The following is a 19,395-nucleotide window of genomic DNA, read 5'->3' on the forward strand; positions in this document are numbered from 1 at the left end:
AGTAAGTCAGCCTATACCTGACTTACTGTAAACTTGTCATTTGTCAAATCAATTCTATTACCGGGAGGTATAAAACAACATCATTAAGTCAATTCATGTGTCTAACTAATTCAATACCTAATCCAATAAAATTGTTCACATTTATATTGTATAAGCCCATAAGCCAAACTATTAAAACTTGTTTGAAACATTTAATAAAAAGTAAGTTAGTCTGAATAATGTAAAAATATTAATATACGTTTGAATACTGTACGAATAATATACGTACTGCTTGTACATACTATTGTGATTGTAAATAAGGTTAACTCTTAATTGCAAGACTTTACCTTCCATCAACAAATTATACTTATTATTATTTATGTTTTATTTTGTGTTCACAAAAATGTTTGAAAAATGCGTAAAATTATTTTTAATTGAGATTTCTTTCAAAAACGTGGTTATTATCTTTGCTTTTTGGCTCTACTTATTAAGTAGGTATACTTTGCAAAAGTGAACGATTCTGTTATACTTACGTTACGATTAATTAAGTAAACAATTATTGTTCTGCAGTCGCGCTGTATTTCAATTTCGTATTAGAAAGGATCTGGGTTTGACAATCTTTCATTGAAACACGCAACCGATTTTGCCTTCATTTCTGGGTCCTTCAGTAATATAATGTGGTCTTTTGTTTGACGGACGACTGCAGCGTCTGCTCGGCCGAAGATGAAAGAAAAAACCAAATAATATTACCCAAATTTGCAACGCGGAAAGCAATAGGTAACCCACCAGGTATGCGAAATAGCTATGGAGCTATGCCGATTCTTTTATATTATTATCCAAGTTCGCACAATGAAGTGGGAGACTAAAATATCCGATGACTGCCTCGTAATGTTTCTCTTTGAATTATTTCTCAAAAATCGCGCAATCCAGCTGAAATTTATTCAATAGCGGACGTATTAAATTAAATTTCTTAAAAAAAATACACGTGTTATTTGGCACATCAATGAGGGAACAGTACTTGAAATGTTGGTGCAAAAAAAACTATAAAACTGAGGCTTAATTTTATTTTGTTTTCATTCAAATCGAAATAAGTAAATGTATTTTTACCATACAACGTCCATAGAACAGAACTGTTAACTCCAAATAATTATAAAATATTACTTAGTATCTAAGTGTAAAAATATCGGAATTGTTTGAATCAATTTAATGCTTCATTCGCACCAACATAACAAAGTAGTGAGTAAGTACATTATATTCGCATAAATTTTGATGGAGTTTAAAGAGGTATATTTTTATATGACATCGCTTCGATATGAAAAGATACAACTAATACGATTAAAAATATATTTTAAGCCAAAATTTGTGGTACGATAATAATTGGTTCTTCACCGAGGGGGGGGGGGGGTTTAGTTGCGCGAAGCGGGACTTTACCTTAGCGTCCCAGCCGCAGCGCAGTGCAGCCGAGGATCGCTCTATTCGAGAGGAACTTGTATACCGGGGTAAATAACTTTCTTGTTTTTGTACAAGGGAACAACAGAAAATTCTCATATTATCATAACAAAATGACTGCTTATTTTAATATACATTCGGGCGAGTCAGCCCACGTTTAACTTTGATACATTCTTAGGTAATTTAGATAGTTAAGTCTAGTGACTATTAAATTTGTTTTAAAAAAAGATTGGACGACGCTACGCGTGATATGGTCGCCTATTGAGGGAGAGGTCCTCTGGTTCTGTCTGTTCTGGCAGAAGGGGGCAAGGAATACCTTCCGATCCGCTATCGCTGAAAGAGACTGGCGAGCGAGGCAAGGTGATACCAATGCCGAGACTGTTTCCCGTGCATTTGTGGTGTAATAGGTGATGCCGCCGCCGGAATCTCCCAAGACATCTCTCACAGCAGAATGGTTTCTCGCCATTATGGATCAGGGCATGTGCTTTCAGCTGATTGGAGTCTGAGAATCGAGCTTGACACAGGTCACAACGGTACGGTCGCTCTCCTGTATGCACCCGCAGATGTCGCCTCAGATTAGCAACCTGTACAAAATGTCGCGGACAGTGCGGGCAACTGTATGGTTTTTCTCCCGTATGTAGTCTTAAATGCGTTTTCAGATGATGGTCACGCGTAAATCTCTTATGACACTCTCCACACTCAAACGGCTTCTCCCCTGTATGCGTCCGTTCATGGTTTTGCAGGACGTGTTTATAGCCAAAGGAACGTGAACAAACCTTGCAAGTGAAAAGTTTATCTCTCGGCGCCTCGCGAGACGGTGGCGATCCAGCTGATGACGGAGGAGATAATGGGGCGGGAGGGCTTATAATCGTGGGTTGTTCTTTTTTCGTTGGGCTCCGCCGTTTTTTTATTTTCTTTTTGGGCTCCGCGTCTCCGCTGCTGCTCGAAACAATGTGATTGTTGTTGAGCTTAAGATGGTGATGAGGCGGAGGTGACGGACTCGGCGGACAAGGAGGCCAGGCGAGAAGGGCGCGGTGGTAGAGGGAGGGCGGAAGGGCTGGCAGTCCCGCGAGTAGGGCGGCAGTGTGACTCGCCAGCAGCTGTCCGGCGCTCATCATCGGAGGATATGAAGGCTCCCGGCCTGCGCCGCCTACACTGGCTTCGTGCTTCATGCTGCTCAGCGGACGGACGCAAACCACTCCTGGTAAACAAAAGAAAACACCATTAAAATCAAAGGTTCAAATTGTCCAAGCAACAAGGTACTAGATAATATAATAAATAGGTACGTCGTACACACAGAACAGATAATAAATAGAATACCGATAGGCTATATTCAATACGCCGCATCTTGATGCAGGGTTTTGAGTGTCCTACAAAAATGAAGCACGCATTATGCACGTGCAATAGTGTGTATAATACACCAACATTAAATGAGCGTAAATGCATAAACCGAGAGCAGTTTTCAGTATTCGACGTAAAACGTATTCTTGACACGTGTGTAAGTTTAACCCGGTTCTTCCTTACTCGAGTCGGTAACCTGCTATCGCCTTACCCGTTATGTATTCAAGTTTCCATTATTTCTGAGTTCCCTGGTCGTACGTCATAATTTTTTGTGAACGAGTATTTCTTTTTTATTCGTTATAATATTTTAGTGATATAGTGAGTGCTGCATAACTAAGATATTTGTGGTAATTTAATATATCCGTTTCTTTTGATGATAGTGCAAAATATTTCCTATTAGAATGAACATAATATTATAGAAGTGCTCTTTCTTTTTTTTTCAATTTAATATTTACTATATAAATATTATTCGTTCCTGCATTTTACAAAAAGGAGTTTTTGAATCGATGAAAAACCGTTTGTGCGATACAAAGGCCATAAAGGATTTATCGAATGTCAAATCACGGTATACGTAAATAAATAGGAAAAAAATCACGTGCGGTTGACGTAAAGTGCACGGTCACGATTGCGAGAGGCTCTTCAATCTGCGAAATGAATCGACGGATCATCATCGCCGAGGAGGATCCGATCGGCCAACAGTTATTTGTGTTTGCCAAAAGTGATCACAATGAAACGAACGCCTCGGGCAATGACGATTTACCGGGGAGAGAAAAAAAATATATAATAATAACACACGAGAGTCGTATTATGCGGAATTGTTGGGTACGATTGTGGAATCCGAAATTTATTGTCATTTATCATTTATTGTCCGCGTCTGAAGCGAAGATGATGCTTTGTGTTGGTTTAATTTTGCGTTTCCACTCGAAGTTATTGATCGAAAAGATTTGGAGTGCATTCATTTCGGCCGCTACCTCCCGCGCCATGCGCCGAATGATCGTCCGTTCTGCTTTGCTTTCGATAAGTACACTTGCATACAAAAGAACTTATCCTTTCGAATGACATCCAGGTAAATAGTGCAGGATATAAAATAATTCTGCAACTTGTAAATCGACGTGATTGCGACTGAAATTGTTTCTTTTCTTGCAGTGGGTACCTAAGACAAGTCTTTGTCATATTCCAACACACGTGCATATACCTAAACCTGACAACAATACAATGTTTCCTGATGCATATTCGTATGTTATTCTAGGAAAATGTTTACAAGATACGCGACGTAAAAAGCAACTGCTGAATACCAACCAGTAGGTATTATTGAATTAATAATATGAATTAAATAATTGGTTATCAAATTAACCCCAAACAACAGGTATATTTATACAATATGTTAATTGATAGATTACTACCTACTAATATTTTCGTTTACACCCACGTTGGCCGCGTGACTTAAGCGCCGGTCTATAGTGTCGTGGGTCCTAGGTTCGAATCCCGGGTCTGGCAAGTACACAAATTGTTTTTCAATTTGTGTATGAGTCAGAGTATGGACCTAATAGGTTGAGCAAGTGGCTGACATCCATTTCTCGTAAAAATAAAATCTGTTAATACAAACCTCAACTACTTGGAGGCCCATATGATCCTATTAGGATCGGACATGGTCGAAAGAAGAAAAAAGAAGAATATTTTCGTGAACTAAAAATATGGCACTTACTCAAGTATCTATTCAACAGAAATCACCAATAATAAGTATATCCAATGACATTATTTAAAATGCAGTTTTTTTTCAAATTGACTGACTGAAATGTGGACCTTTCGGAGACTTCCTCTTCCTGGCAAAGGGATAGAAAAATATGCGCATCTTAAATTTTTAACTAGGTACCTATACCATTTATTTAACATCCTGGAGAAAAAAACATCGGTTAATCATTATGAATATTTCAAAATTCAACCAGGTTTGAAAACTTTCGGGTTCAAACAGGAAATGATCGTAAGTGTGTTCGACCATTTAGTTTAGATCTTTGAGTTTATTATATCACCATGTTATTTTTCTAAAATCTAGACGGCGGCATTAAAAAAACGAACTCATTCATAGCTTGGCATAAGTAATAATAATATCCCATGAACACAATGTAGGCAACCATACTATACTTAATAAGTATAGTTTTTGTAATATAACTTTAGTCCGCGTAATGTACGAGAGTAGATAATATCTAGTGCTAGAAGTGTATATGTCAGATTTTGCACATTTTGAGAGAAAGAACTTTAAAATATTTCCTCTTTCAATGATAGGAATGCCTATGTCAGCCGATGTACTAGTGAACTAAGAGCACATTTAAAGAAAGTATATGTAAAAATAATGTGTACCTAGGCATATTTTAGTCAACAAAGACAAAGAAATTCCTATGTTGACATGACGATTCAAATTTTAAGATTTCCTCAATTTCCAGTATTTTCCAAAAATAGTGTCTGATTATCCGCCTTTGGCTTATTAATTATTACTTATTATAATATAAACAGGTTTTCATAATATGTATTGTAAAAGTTAATAATATTAATTATTGTTGATGAGAAATAAACTATCGCCTGTACTGAACAATAAATTGATATAATTTGACATTGGCACTTCTAGTATTATAATATGTAAAATAGGTACCTACCTACGGCAAATATTTAATTAATAAGTGATCACTAAATAAAATCTTGTGCATTTAATCGATTCATCGAATACATTCGATCGGCTTTCAAAAACTGATTTTGAGAGAAAACTCCGAAGGGAAAATTTCATTCTAGCGGCTAAAAAATATTCCCGCAAACATCATATATTATTTTTCCGTAAAAAAAGTAATTTTTAATGTTTTTTTTTTTAAATATACTTGCTATAATTTTGTTAACGGATGTAGGAACATTATTTGCACATTACAGCTATGCAGTATCCATCTATCACTACAAATTAATTTGTATTGTCAATATACATATTTCAGTAAAGTACTTATCTAATAATATTACCTGTAGAAGTTCATAGTAATATATTTTTGTAGTTATATTCTAAATGCCAAAAGAATACAATGACTCAGCTTTATAGATAGGAATTAAATGATTAAATTGAAATGATTAGACAGAAGCATTATAAGAAATAGACTCCAATGGTTTCCTATTTGAGAACGCAGAATTTATTTACACATTAAAAAAGATCAAAATAAACCCGATTAATTCCTTAGAATTTTTTTGATCCGAAAAATAATTTTAATTCCGCGTACAAAGCCTTCCGACGAGAGAGCGAAGAGACAGGAAGAAATTTTCTTCTTGACCGAATTAAATGAGAAACGAAGAACATTTGGAAATTTAATTCATTAAAATGAATTCCTTTGTGCACCTACCGGGCCTCGATGGTGATCGAACCTTTTGTCGGCTGGAATCGGATTAGGACGCTAATTGATATCGAGAAGGAAAGAGACTTCGGGACCCCACTGCCCTACAGACAGCGGCGTAGAGACAATTTCTCACCACCCCCTCGACCTCACAAATTAAAATCTCGCTACAACATAAACTACACTATACTATACATACCTCATTTTAATTCGTAGCAATACAAGTATATTCTTATTCGTACTATAACCGTCAATCCCAAGATAAATAACCACGATATCTACCATTTGGAAATATTTCCTCAAATAATGCCATTACTACCTACGCAAAAAAAATGATACATCTTTGGCCGATAACTAAAAGTTAGTGTGATAATGATTATGAGAGAATAGTAGAAAAAATAATAAACTATGAAAGTGACCGAAAAATGTGACGTATTAATTCAAAATTAATCGGTAGAAGTCCATTTTACAATAATTCCAATTGGAATCAAGCAGGGTCGCAATTTACAGCGAGAGCTAGGTATGTAGGTATATTGATCATTTTTGTTGGGTATTTCGGGTTTAAAATCATTATAAAGTACTCTATAAATTAACAATCTATATCCACTCTAGCATGTAATACAGATAAGCAATGATAAATCGTCTTTGGTGAGACACACGGCACTGCAGTTTGCTTGCGTCGACGCAGCCCTTGCTGGATTCTAAATGCATCCTATTAGAATCTCCAATTGGAGCTTTGTCTTCTAGTTCAGATATGAGTATTACAACCAAAATAATTATCGACTAAAAAACTAGATGCGTAAATTTTATATTTGAAGTATTATTGATAGTATAGGTATGTAATTAACTAACTAAAATTATATTTTATAGAATTTTTTGAATTGTCAGCGTTAATTTGGTGGTAATAAATAATAATTTCAAAGGTCAAGTGGGCAACAATGATTCCTATTTAAAAGAAACACTTGTATTAACAGATAAAATATAGGTAGGTAGGTATCTATTTAAATTTATATTTTAAATAAAAAATCTCACAATAATGAGTTCAATTAAATGAATAAAAAACTGGCAATTTCAAATAGATCACCGACCGTATCGGTGATACGTATCTACATGCTAGTATATAAATATATATGTCGGAAATTAATGAAAAACTTGCAGCCATAGTTTTAATTTATCGCTTTGCAATAACGCTAGAACAAATCACCCCCTTTTACAGAAATGTATCGGCGCTAATGCACCGTCTCGGCGGCCTCCCTCCAGAGGCGGCGAGCGCCCACTTTCCATCTTCCCTCTAAGTTCCTCTCATTCTGCCCTCTGAATTTCTTTTAGGAGCCCTCTTTGGCATTAAAACATTAAAACGCACGGCACGAGAGGAGAGGCGGCTTGATTTTTGTCAAACGAAAATCAGCTTGTTTAGAAATTTGACTTACTGATACAAGAAACTCCAACAAAATGATTGGCAACTCAATGCTGCGAATTACTATACTTATCAATATATAGGTAATATGGATTTCTGATCTGTTAATGCGAATGTTGTTGTTAAGTTTTATTTATTATTTTTTTTATTGAAACGACAATCAATATGGATAGTTATTAGTGTTATTACATCCTGAAAAAATCTACGGCAATTAATGATCATTCTCGTCTACCTTTTCCGTGAACAAGTAGATGGATATATCTACTTACACAATGAAGTTGTATACCGGTCATTGCCGACTGACTGAAGAGGAAAGCCGATAGATTTCACGACTGGTCCTACCTTTCCGCCCCTCCCGTTCTCTATGGATGACCTGTCATTGTCTATAGGGTGCTCAAACTGACGCGTCTGTCGTGTTCACTTGTCGGAGTATTCTTAGTTTCAGATTTCTTTCAGATTATTTTAACGTATCTTGGAGACCTTGGAGTTCATCTGATTTAGTGGTTCTGTGTTATTAATAATTGGAAGTGACGATCAACGCAATTAAACTTCTTCTGTGTATAATAATATCACAATACAGTAGGACGTTTGTCAATGTGACAGTCGATTCTAAACGACCATAACTAATAACTTATTTATACTCTTCAGTCATTATAGAATACCAAACTCTGCTTGCAAATTTTTTTTATTAATAAATAGTATGGAAGTGGACGACTCGTTGCTTATGCAAAAAGTTATGATCAGGCTTTATTAATCTAAAGATGGCGGTGATACCGGTTCATATTAATAATTGATCCGATTTCTAGGTGCACAACAAACTTGTTTTTTTTTCGATTTTTAGGCGCGTGTTTTTCTACTAGCGCCTCACCTCATCTCGTTGCAAGTGCGTTATTTTTGAGATGTTGAGAATCATAATGAAAGTTTCTATATCTAGATAGAAGAAAAATAATCGTCAGTTTTAACCAGTGAACAAGTATAAAATATTATCTTGTAGTTCTAGTATGTGCAATTTGGTACAATTATTCCGATTAGAATAATATCCAAAGATTCTAACTAGACTACACAATTCCACTGAATATTAATTTCAGAAATAGTTATGGAGAAACTAATATGTATTATGTCAATATACAGCAGTGCAGTATAGTATTTATCAAATATAAAAACAACAATAAACCCTTTAATCGCGGGAAATGCTCATCCGGCAAACAAAGCTACCACACTAGAACAATAAAAATGCGCGCCAATCGCGAGATCGTTTATCCCGCTCCCGCATTCAATTAGCCGTTAAGTTTTACCTTATCAATCATTCCTTCCTCCCTGTCTTACCAACCTCCCCCATAACTCCTCACCCCCTCATCAAAGGCCGTGTTTGTTCAGATATAGCCACCGAGCGAACCCCACACTCCCTTTTCCCGCCCTCCTCCCCCCACCCGCACCGCAATTCATCAATATTAGAGTTCGTTAAGATGGCCGCCTAGAAAGCGCGTATTCATTGCGAGAGGGCAGAGGTTCCCCAAAGCTTATTCTTAAATATTAGATTAAATTATATATGCGCGAAAATAATATTTTAAGCCGCGAAAGGTGCCGATCTGAAAAATTAAATACTTACTCGTTTAAACGTTTCGTGTCACCAATTAAAATGTATAAATAGTTACAACATGCAACTATATTTTTACCACGTTTTTATTAGCTCGTACCCATCTTGTTTGTCCGGTACAGATTTTTTCTTGTGTGTCCAATACATTTTTTTTCTTGTTTGTCCAACATTTGTATTGGACGATTGAAGATTTTTAACTAACTTCCCGACTAGCTAGACATTTGAAACTTTTATAATATATCAGAACACGACGACAATGCATTCTTTTAATACTTTTAGCCATTTTTAAGCAGAATTGAATTCATTTTCAGTTAATTCTATTTTGTATGGAAAGTTATTATTGTTGGTTGCTAAGGGGTTCCTAGCAACTAAATTATTAATATATACGTGCGTTACTATGGAAATCAATACGAAATGTCATGTACTATAATACTTATTCAGTATTTCTATCAAGTAAAATAAAAAGTTTTTATTAATGCATAGAATTGTCAAGTTTATATGATTCAACAGAAAATTTAAAAACGTGGTAAGTTGATAATTTTGGACAAAATAAATAACTCGTCTACCATAAATTCAAAATACTCAAAAGCTAAGAATAACATAACGTGATATGGAAAGATGCATGTTGGGACATAACGTGTAGAAATCGAAAAAATAATAATTATGTAAGGGGGCCAACAAAACAAGACCGCGAATTGAAAATGGGCAGGACAAATAGGTAGGTACTTAAAAATTATTTAAAGACTCAAAAGGCGTTCCAAGAGAATGTTAGATCGATTAGATTATCTTGTTTAGTGGAAATAGGTACGAAGAAACAAAGGCTTCCAGCATCCAACAACTAATATCCACCAACAACTTAATATTTCTTTTTACTTAGTAACATCAAATTCTAAAAAATAGTTTTTTGGTTGTAACACCATTATAAAAGACTTTTAATTTGCAAAGACTCTTTGAAAGTTTGTCTTTTGTCTAGAAAGCCTATTGCAAAGAAGTTTGAGAATCACTGTTCCGGGTGAAGGCGAAAGTGAAATCCTTCGCGGGCAGGCTCGCGCGTTCAAAACTTTCCACTTAAGTAAATGTAAAGCCGCCTCACTCTTGTAATATGAACAAGAAAAAAAACTTACTAAATTATTCGCGTTATTATTATTTTTTATTATTATTTACCCCCGCGAGTGAATCCACGTAACCCGGAGGAGAATGAAAATGAGCCCAGGTGTTTAACGGCCTGGAAAGGACACACACTAATGGCTTTTGCGCAGGGAAAAAGCAAATTATGAATATTTTAGTGCCCTTATAAAAATACGTCAACTTTTTTAAAGACGTTGTTTTAAGCCTTTACGATAATGTATTTTTAAAGGTGGGAAACGCTCCTAATGTCGTTTCGTGGAAGGTGTAAAAAGCTCCCACACGATTGACATACGTATACATAAACACAGTAAAGTTAGTATATGTTTTATACACAGAATACTTTATTGTAAGAAAAAAAAATGCAGCACTAGATACTGGCAGCCAATGATCCTACTATTAGATACTTTTACTTGCCACTCGGAATAAAATAATTCTGCGCGTCGAGGATTCAACGGATTTTTTAAAAAGCTGCCACATAATTTACAGACTTGTTCATTTATCAAAATAAAGTAATTATATCTAGGTGGGTACATATTTTTAAACACTATCTAAAACTGAATATAAAATATCATTACAAAATACTTCCGCAGTTAGGGGTCTATAATTAAATGGTCTGCGAAAACTTGTCACTTATGAAATCGCATGGAGACTTGGAGAGTAATATTTAGAATACCAGTATGTTTCAGGGATATATGCTATGATAGGACTACAATCTACGTGATATAGTTAAGAAGTGAGCAGCACCGCAGGCGAATTTTATTAAAACAGATCTCTTTTCTAAAATTTAATTAAAATGATACTTTTATAATATGTATAAATTCCTGTTTGTTGAGGGTACTAAGTACTATTTTATCTTTTACATGCTGATTTCAACTTTAAACATAATAAAAATATATTTAGTTATGTAGGTACCTATGTTTAATAGTAATATGTATAAAATATATATTATTAGTGAATATACGCTATCAATAAACTTATTGAATCTTAAAATATAACGACCATGTTAATAATACATTAAATTGTTATACCTATAATACTTAACTGTTAGTTATGTTATGGCAATGCATCAATGATCACCTGCCGCTTTCCGTATTGGTTAACGTTTTAACTATTAATTGGCAATAATGTTAAGTAAATTATAAACTCTGATGATGATGAAGATAATATAAATGATTTAGTACGTTCAAATTCTTTTTGTAGATATAATGTAAAACAACGGAGTACAAGAACATGACCCCCCAAAGAAAATGCGTAGATACCTACCCACCTCCCGAATCTCATTATCTCGGCCACTTTGAATTTTACATAAATTTAAATTTCACAGAAGAAAGTCTCAGACGATATTAAATTTAAAACAAACTACGTTTTAATTAATGCGAAATCCATCCGCGTCGCTAAACAACGAAGCGCCGGCGGAGGCCTCTAGTGCCTGGCATCCTTATTAATTGAGAACCCTTAATTAAATTTGTGAATAATTAGAAATTTAATAAGAAAACGAGTCCGTAATTGAAAAACGTGATAACTTTTTCGGCGTACAAGAGTTTTGTGAGTCTTTGTCCAGTAGCGTACCGTCCCGTAAAAACGCATAATATAAAATTGGGTCAGATATAATATTATAGGTATCATTTGTCGTTGATTATGAGAATTGGTTTAGATTCATATATACCTAATACCAATAAAGATCATTCATATTTATTTGACGCAATCTGAGCAACTAATTAGTACTAGTTAATTATTGAATGGAACCGTAATCAACTTTAAAGTAGGTACACCTACCTATTGCATACATTATTATCGTGGTTTTCAAAAATATTTGGATATTGATAGTTTGGTGAAAGACCTAATGCTAAAGCTTCCAGCGCATCTATTCTATACACAAAACTGCTATCGGCCGCTATCGAGGGTAGTTTTTCATATTTTTGTATTGAAGTAGGTAATATAAGTTTTAAAATAAGTTAGTTGTAATTGTTACAATAAGTGCTATGTTGTAACAGCACCTCTTTTGGCTGTACTAACTTTTAGAGCGAGATAGTTTTGACTGCTGGATTCGCGCCAGTATGTTTACCATTAAACTACTTACTACGGCTAACTTATTTTAACAATTATAATACCTCAATACAAACATTTATGATAAACTACCCTCGATAACCACCATTAGCGGCCGACAACAGTCTTGTGTACAGAATAGATGCGCAGACGCAAAACTCTCTAGCAAATATGTACTTACATCGTAGAATTATGCTGCAGTCAACGGATTACGACACGGGGATCAAGCAGTCCTCACTCAAGAGTGCGGAGAAATACAAACCACTGAGAAAGTTATTAAGCTGTTCCTCTATAGTGATAATCACTTTTGTTAACAATGTGATTATGTTTTAGGTACTGCGGTTTTGTTTCTGATATTCTTATGTCGTCGTCCACATCATACTAACATTTGAATTAATTGACGAATTCGATTTAATAATTATATAATATTACTTTTTAGTATAAACTCCGACAGCAATTTTGCATTTTATTGTTTTCCAACAATAAAGCATTGATTAATGTTTTGAAAAATATAATATATATTTAAATAATTATAAGTATCTACGAAAGATAAAACATAACTCTAGTATTATACAATAATATTCCTACTTGCCTACATGCCATTGAATAATAGTTGAATTAACAAATCATTTAAATACTGACGACAATATATTTTTCAATAAAACGAATTTATCACTAAACTCGGTATTCACCGTATACATAATAAAAAATAATTTCCGTAAACGCCGAATCTCTTAAAAAGATTTCTTTTAAGTTCTGTGAATAATTTTGCAACGCTACTGAGTGGAAACGGTCCGAGGGTGTCTCACACCAGAAGCTCTGATAGCCGAAATGAGATGCGGGAAATACACCGTCTCGGATAACGTTATTTGAATTAAGATGTTTTTATAAATTTTATTCCTATCTACTGTTTTATATAATTTATTATTTATGAGCAATCTTTACAAGTTTCTGTAAGAGTAATACGCAACGATAATATTACATACGTCAAATGTAGGAAACTTTCAAGTTTATGTATGTATATTCTTATATCATAGTAGGTACTATCTTTGTGTTAACTTTTTAGTAGCTACTTTTCAAGGGTTGAATTGTTAGTTTGCCTATCCCTTGTCTGACAAATCCACATATTGATTTCGATTTCAATATTCATCCAGGCAAAATATAATTAATAAAACAATTTGGGCGAATTACTTACAATAATCTCTGGTAAAAACGCATTTCAACATTAAATATTACAACATGATATTGAATCGAAACTAAAATAAATTAATGACAGAGTACGCCTTCTAAAGTGGTAGGTCACCGGTTTGCATCCCGCGTGTGGCAAATTCACACGGTGTTTTATTTTTGTACCCAATGTGTTGAAAAATTGCTAATACCTATCGTTTAAAAAGTCTGTGAATTTATCCTCCACTTTGTAAAGTGTAGAGATACATCAGTAGTAGTGGCATGCGGTGACCTTTGCTTGTAGTTGTAGGGATGCTGTTGAGAAACCTGTAAATATTGAAGCTACTATTTTCTACTTAGTTTGTTGGTATGTAGCTTAGATTTTGTAACTAATTGAATCTTGGTGGGCGGCCGATGAAGTAGTATGATTTACGAATTTGCAGCGTATGGGGTCCTATCTGATACATTTTTTTTTAAAAAGTACGAAACAGTAATAGTAAGTATATAATATATATAACCTTTAGGAGAAGTGAATTAAATATACCATAATGATTGCACAATCAATCGTACATATTATGAATATACACACTTTACCGATTTTTTATGGGGATGCTCAGCATCAACAGCATCTATAGATTGCACGGCACTGATAAGTAGGTATTCTAAACCCTGTATGTAAAATGGTAATTTATATACGTTAGTATTGGTGAATTAATAATAATAAATTGCACGTCCTTCCTACCGATGGTATAACACTACAAAGGTATTGGTTTTCTCTTTTCTTTGAGATTTAAAATACTTCTTTAAATTTTAAAACAATGCTCGATCCTACGTCACAATTATAGATGAGGACAATGTCCCTTGTATTATTTATTAGCATACAACAAATAGGCGAAAATCGACAAAATTAAAGAAAATCGCTTTATCAGTTACAAATACGCTTCCTTCAAAACACAATGGGGGTAGGTATACGTTGGTTATAACTTGGACTTTGAGACTGCATAAAATTGATTGTGTAACAGTAAGTGGGTTAGGAAACCTAAGCAAAATTTTGGTGTTGCGTATGTTAATTGGATTAGAGTGTTTGCAAGGCTTCTCCGCATTAGGTTTAGATCGGGTGTAGGGTTAATCTGCAATGCATGCAGTATTTTGGTCATTTAAGGATGTTCCACAAGTTTTCCAGTTTTAAATTTATTATGTAGGGCGTAGGCCTACCTACTTAGAAAAGGTAAACCATAATTGTTTCACTAAATGGAATATACCTAAGTACCCTTAATAAATATTTTCAATAGGTTTTTGATTGGTTACCCATTGGGTACAGTGTACTTTATGGATACCGAACTAATTGGTAACTCATTAAATATTCAAAATTATAAAAGAAGGAAACACCGAACCATACTATTAAAAATGAAACGTTATTTGTGAGCAACATCCAATAATTATTATTGTTTTAATGTCATAGTGATTATTTTCGTCAATATCGGATATTTTATCTAGCCGCGGATCAAAATTTGCGACAATGTGATCAAGATGCGAAAATTTTTACCGCTCCTCTATAGAACGTATGTGGTTTAATATTAAGTATATTTTATGCGAACTAGATCCAATCAAACTTCTTGCAATACCTATACATTTTTGCCGCGTTGAGTTATCAGCCAATTTAGCCAACTGGCGGATTCGACCTCATAATTCACAGCTTGACGAGCTCACCTCAGCTTTAATTTGAACAGTAAATTACTAACCCTACTTACAAAAATATTTAAATTAAAAACTGTGTAAATTCAACTTTCGCTCCTAAACGCAGCTTATAGCCTCCCACAAAATAACGGTTAAGACGGTTAAGTCAACAGCCGTTGACGAGGAATTGTTAACCATTTAATTTTAACCCATTGGATTCTTCCATTGGATCAAACACATTTACAAAACAACACCTAGATATGGAGGTATCTAAATTTTGTCAAACCCATGACTTTAGAAACAGATGCTGTGTATAAGTATATATAAATTAACCACAATTTTATTCTAATGTATTATGATTACTGCATACCTACCAACTAATGTTTTTAAATCTTTCAAATGTAATACATGTGTCTAGCTAGGTAGTAGGTACATATTAAAACAACATATGAGTAAATTAAATGATTAAATTAAATGATAAATAAATGATTTCAGCAAAAAATAATTCAAATTAAACATATTATATGTGGCATAATACAGAGTCTTACGCTGGAGAACACAAGCTCGAGTGCCGCGTGTGACAAATTCACATGTTTTATGTGTTTGGTCCAGATTGAGGACCCTAAGAGTACTGCGAATGGCTAACTATCATGCCTGGTAAAAATGTAGGCTACGATAACGCCCACCTCTATAGAGTCCCACAAGCTCCAATCAACAGCGACAATAATAAACCAATTGCGATAGGTATTTAATAATTGTTTTAAATACTTACCTAAATCAAGTATCATAATTCATAATATTGTTATAAACAATAATTACCTATCAAAGATTCTACGTAACCATTATTGATATGAGCATTTTTAGTGCAATGAGAAAAACATAGCTATTACTTACTCTATGATTAATTAATGATGTACCTACCTACATTATCATATTTGTCGAATACAAACATCCTTTGCTTCTGCGATAATTTGTACAAATACCTATACAGTATTTACAATTATTATGTATAGTTAGTAATATTATGTTCTGTAATATTTATCATTTTTAAATATTTGTATTTTCTGTTAGTATTGCATCTAGATGCTGGCTATGTGCATATATATAAATATTAGGTTGGTACATATCATACAATTCAGAACGATTGTTAATTATATTTCGAAGTACCTACCTACTAATAGTTATGTAGATTTTTAAATTTTTGGGAGTTTTCAAAGTGGGAATCTGTAGGCATTTGTTTGCATTTCCATTAGGATAATGCTCAGTTAATTAGGGTAATATAGGTACACATAGAATACCACCTTACAACATAATATAGGGATGATGATTATTATCGTCTTGAATAGATAAATATATTCATGACATCATTAATGTCATCCATCAACCAGCTATTTATCTAATAAAGAAAATTTAACAGGTACTTCTGTACTTTTCTGACTAATTAAATTAATAACAAAGACTTCTTTCCTGAGAGCAAATGATTTTATTTTGCATCTACTTTTTACATTATAATTAATACCTACAGCTTAAATATTGCTCTAAAGATGGTTTCATATTACAATAGATACCTACATAACATAAATTTCATATGATAGCATTATTAACATATTATTTTGATCAGTATAACATAAAGAAATATTATTATACTAACTTAATTAAAGTTAAATTAAATAAGATTATCATCATCTGGGCTTGTTCCAAAAGTGGATGAAGGCCTTCTCTATGTATTTAGCGTTTGGCTGCCATGCATTTCAGTCTGAATTTCATATGGACTTATTACACGGAATACGTGGAAAATTATCTACAATCAATAATATAGTGACTCTATTGGACGTAGGTATATGAATATCTACTCAAACATGACAAAGGTACCTATATATCTATACCAAACTTCCTACGTATTCCAGTCAACCAGGAATTGACTCCCGACGGAGCTACAATATTTTCGATTTCTAGTGTAACGTAATACATAATTAAATAAATAGTACTTAGGTATCGTAAGTGTTTTAAATTATGTTATTGATAATCGTATGTTAGATGGTAATTTTTAATTTTAACGATTTAATAAGAAGGTAAGTAATATGTAAATACATCACTAATATAGCAATTTTGAAGATAAGTATACCTAAGTACATACCTTATTATTAATTATATATATAATATAAATTAGGTTCATATACATTAAAATATAAAAAAGTTTATTTATACACCCATAGCACTTAAATAATTATGTTAATGAAACTACAACATCACGAAGGTTGGTATTATAGAGTATAGATAGTCAAAATAAGATACAAAGGTAATTAGGTATTGTATGTAGATCTACCCTGTTGGCTTAGTGCCCAATAAAGAATAAAGGAACTTGGGGGAGACCATCATCAAGGACTATAAAACATAGGAAAATTCTAACAACTATGAGACATATTTATATAATACAGTTAAAATTCATTCTGAATTTGTGTTTCTATATCGTAGATAAGTAACTGTCTATATCAGTGATATTCAAACTTCTTAAACATGAAAAATTCTTTGGAGCCATAGTACCTACACAAATTTTACCGACACCCTGTACTAAAAACATGTACCTAATTCAGTTTTCTTCCAGAAGTTGCGCAAATACTGAAAATTTTCTACGGAGCCACGGAATTTCGCGGCTCACAGTTTGCAAATCACTGTTATGGAAAACACCTGATGTAATTTAAAAGTTAATAAAGCTAATATTATAAAAATAACCACGTTTGTTTTAGCAATTGAATTTTCCATCATCGCCACAAATATGCTATCGACGTACAAGGTTTCGAAATACCATAATGGTGTGAAACACGTGGAAAATTTAATAAAATTTTAAAACCACATAGTAAGCAGTTTGTCGCCTGTGGGTTGTTTATTTACCTGCTTACAGGATTTGTTTCAGTAAGTATGTAAGCTTGTTATCGAATATCACGATGGAAAGAGGACGTATTTTTAAAAGCGAGCGCTACTTCATTCGAATATCTACGTGTGTGTGTATACAAGAAAATTCGGAAAACTGCAAAGTGTTGTTTCAAGACATATCTTCATATAAGTATTATAAGTAATAACATACAGTAATTTTGGTAAACGATAAATGAATACCTATTATTATTTATGCAATAAGGTAAAAAAATATGTTGTCAGATCCTGTAGTACCTAGTTTAATAAAAAAATATGCTTTATTGAAATAGTATGGGTACTTATAATACAAATAAATTAGTTGGTGATAATTGGATGCACTATTTTTTTATAATTACACCAAAGATAGGTCGGTAGATACTACTACAATTCTACATAGACATGTGCTAAAATATTTGACATGATTTTGACAGACATTTACAGCTCCACAAAGCACTTGCAAAGTTTAGTACGTATTCGCTTATTGCACAAAAGTTAAGTAAACTTTCTTCAGTTACTTAGCTACCTAACTATTTCAGTTTTTTGTAATTCTAATAATAGAGCAGGTTTAATTGCCAAACCAAATTTGATTAAATTTTAAAAATATATCCAATATATTATGTTAATTTTTATTCATTATTTTCTACATTAATTAATCTCATATTATATAAGACACAAACTTACCTCTGGAGCTTTGATTTGGTTGAAAGGATAGCGCCATCCCTCTCATATGCAAATTAAATGCATTCTTCAAACTTCTTCCTTCACTCAAGTCCAGCTTCTTATTTAATATTTTGACACATGCATAAAGTTAATAACAAAACTAATGATATATGTCCAATAATGTCATTAATTAAATGACGTAGAAGTCAAAAACAATAGAAGAAAACAAAATAAACACAAACTTCACAACGCGGCTTAATTCGAATTTAAAATATTGCCAATATAGATTCGATTAGATTTGAATAAAAGCATTCAATTGTGTTACATGCAATAAAATGACAGCAGGATGTCGTTTTTATTTCAAAAAAAATATTCGCATATTATTTTTCTCGAGACGAGCGTGTTTTCATTTATCGTGCGCTCTCGTAGCCGGCTCAAAGCCGAAAGACAAGTTGTATCGGCCGGCCCGCGTGTGACCTACCGCAACACTGACGGCTCTCGTACGTTTAGGGGCAGATCCAAGTCCCCCCACTATTTTTTGCCCCCTCCTCCATTCTCTTTCGTAGTAAGGAAAATTGAGGAAAACATCCCCCCACCCGGATTGCCCGCCTGCAATTGGTAGGAGTGTACACATTCATGAGAGTTGTGCAACTGTGTAA

The 19,395-nt window shown here is 33.7% G+C and overlaps 1 protein-coding gene across 1 annotated transcript; it reads right to left on the bottom strand.

Annotated features, from left to right (window-relative positions):
• Positions 1 to 1,667: 1,667 nt before the first annotated feature.
• LOC147064045 (uncharacterized) lies at positions 1,668 to 18,816 on the bottom strand. The gene is made up of 2 exons (XM_085959056.1): positions 18,758 to 18,816; positions 1,668 to 2,629 (listed from the first exon to the last, which is right to left on the bottom strand). Exons 1-2 carry the CDS (start codon positions 18,801 to 18,803, stop codon positions 1,668 to 1,670), a joined length of 1,008 nt encoding a protein of 335 aa, XP_085815182.1. The 5' UTR covers positions 18,804 to 18,816.
• Between the last annotated feature and the right edge of the window lie 579 nt (positions 18,817 to 19,395).

This window comes from Rhyacophila brunnea, unplaced genomic scaffold, assembly GCF_057557595.1.
Source record: "Rhyacophila brunnea isolate RB1 unplaced genomic scaffold, BYU_Rbru_1.0 scaffold_8, whole genome shotgun sequence".
NCBI classification, from domain to species: Eukaryota; Metazoa; Arthropoda; class Insecta; order Trichoptera; family Rhyacophilidae; genus Rhyacophila; species Rhyacophila brunnea.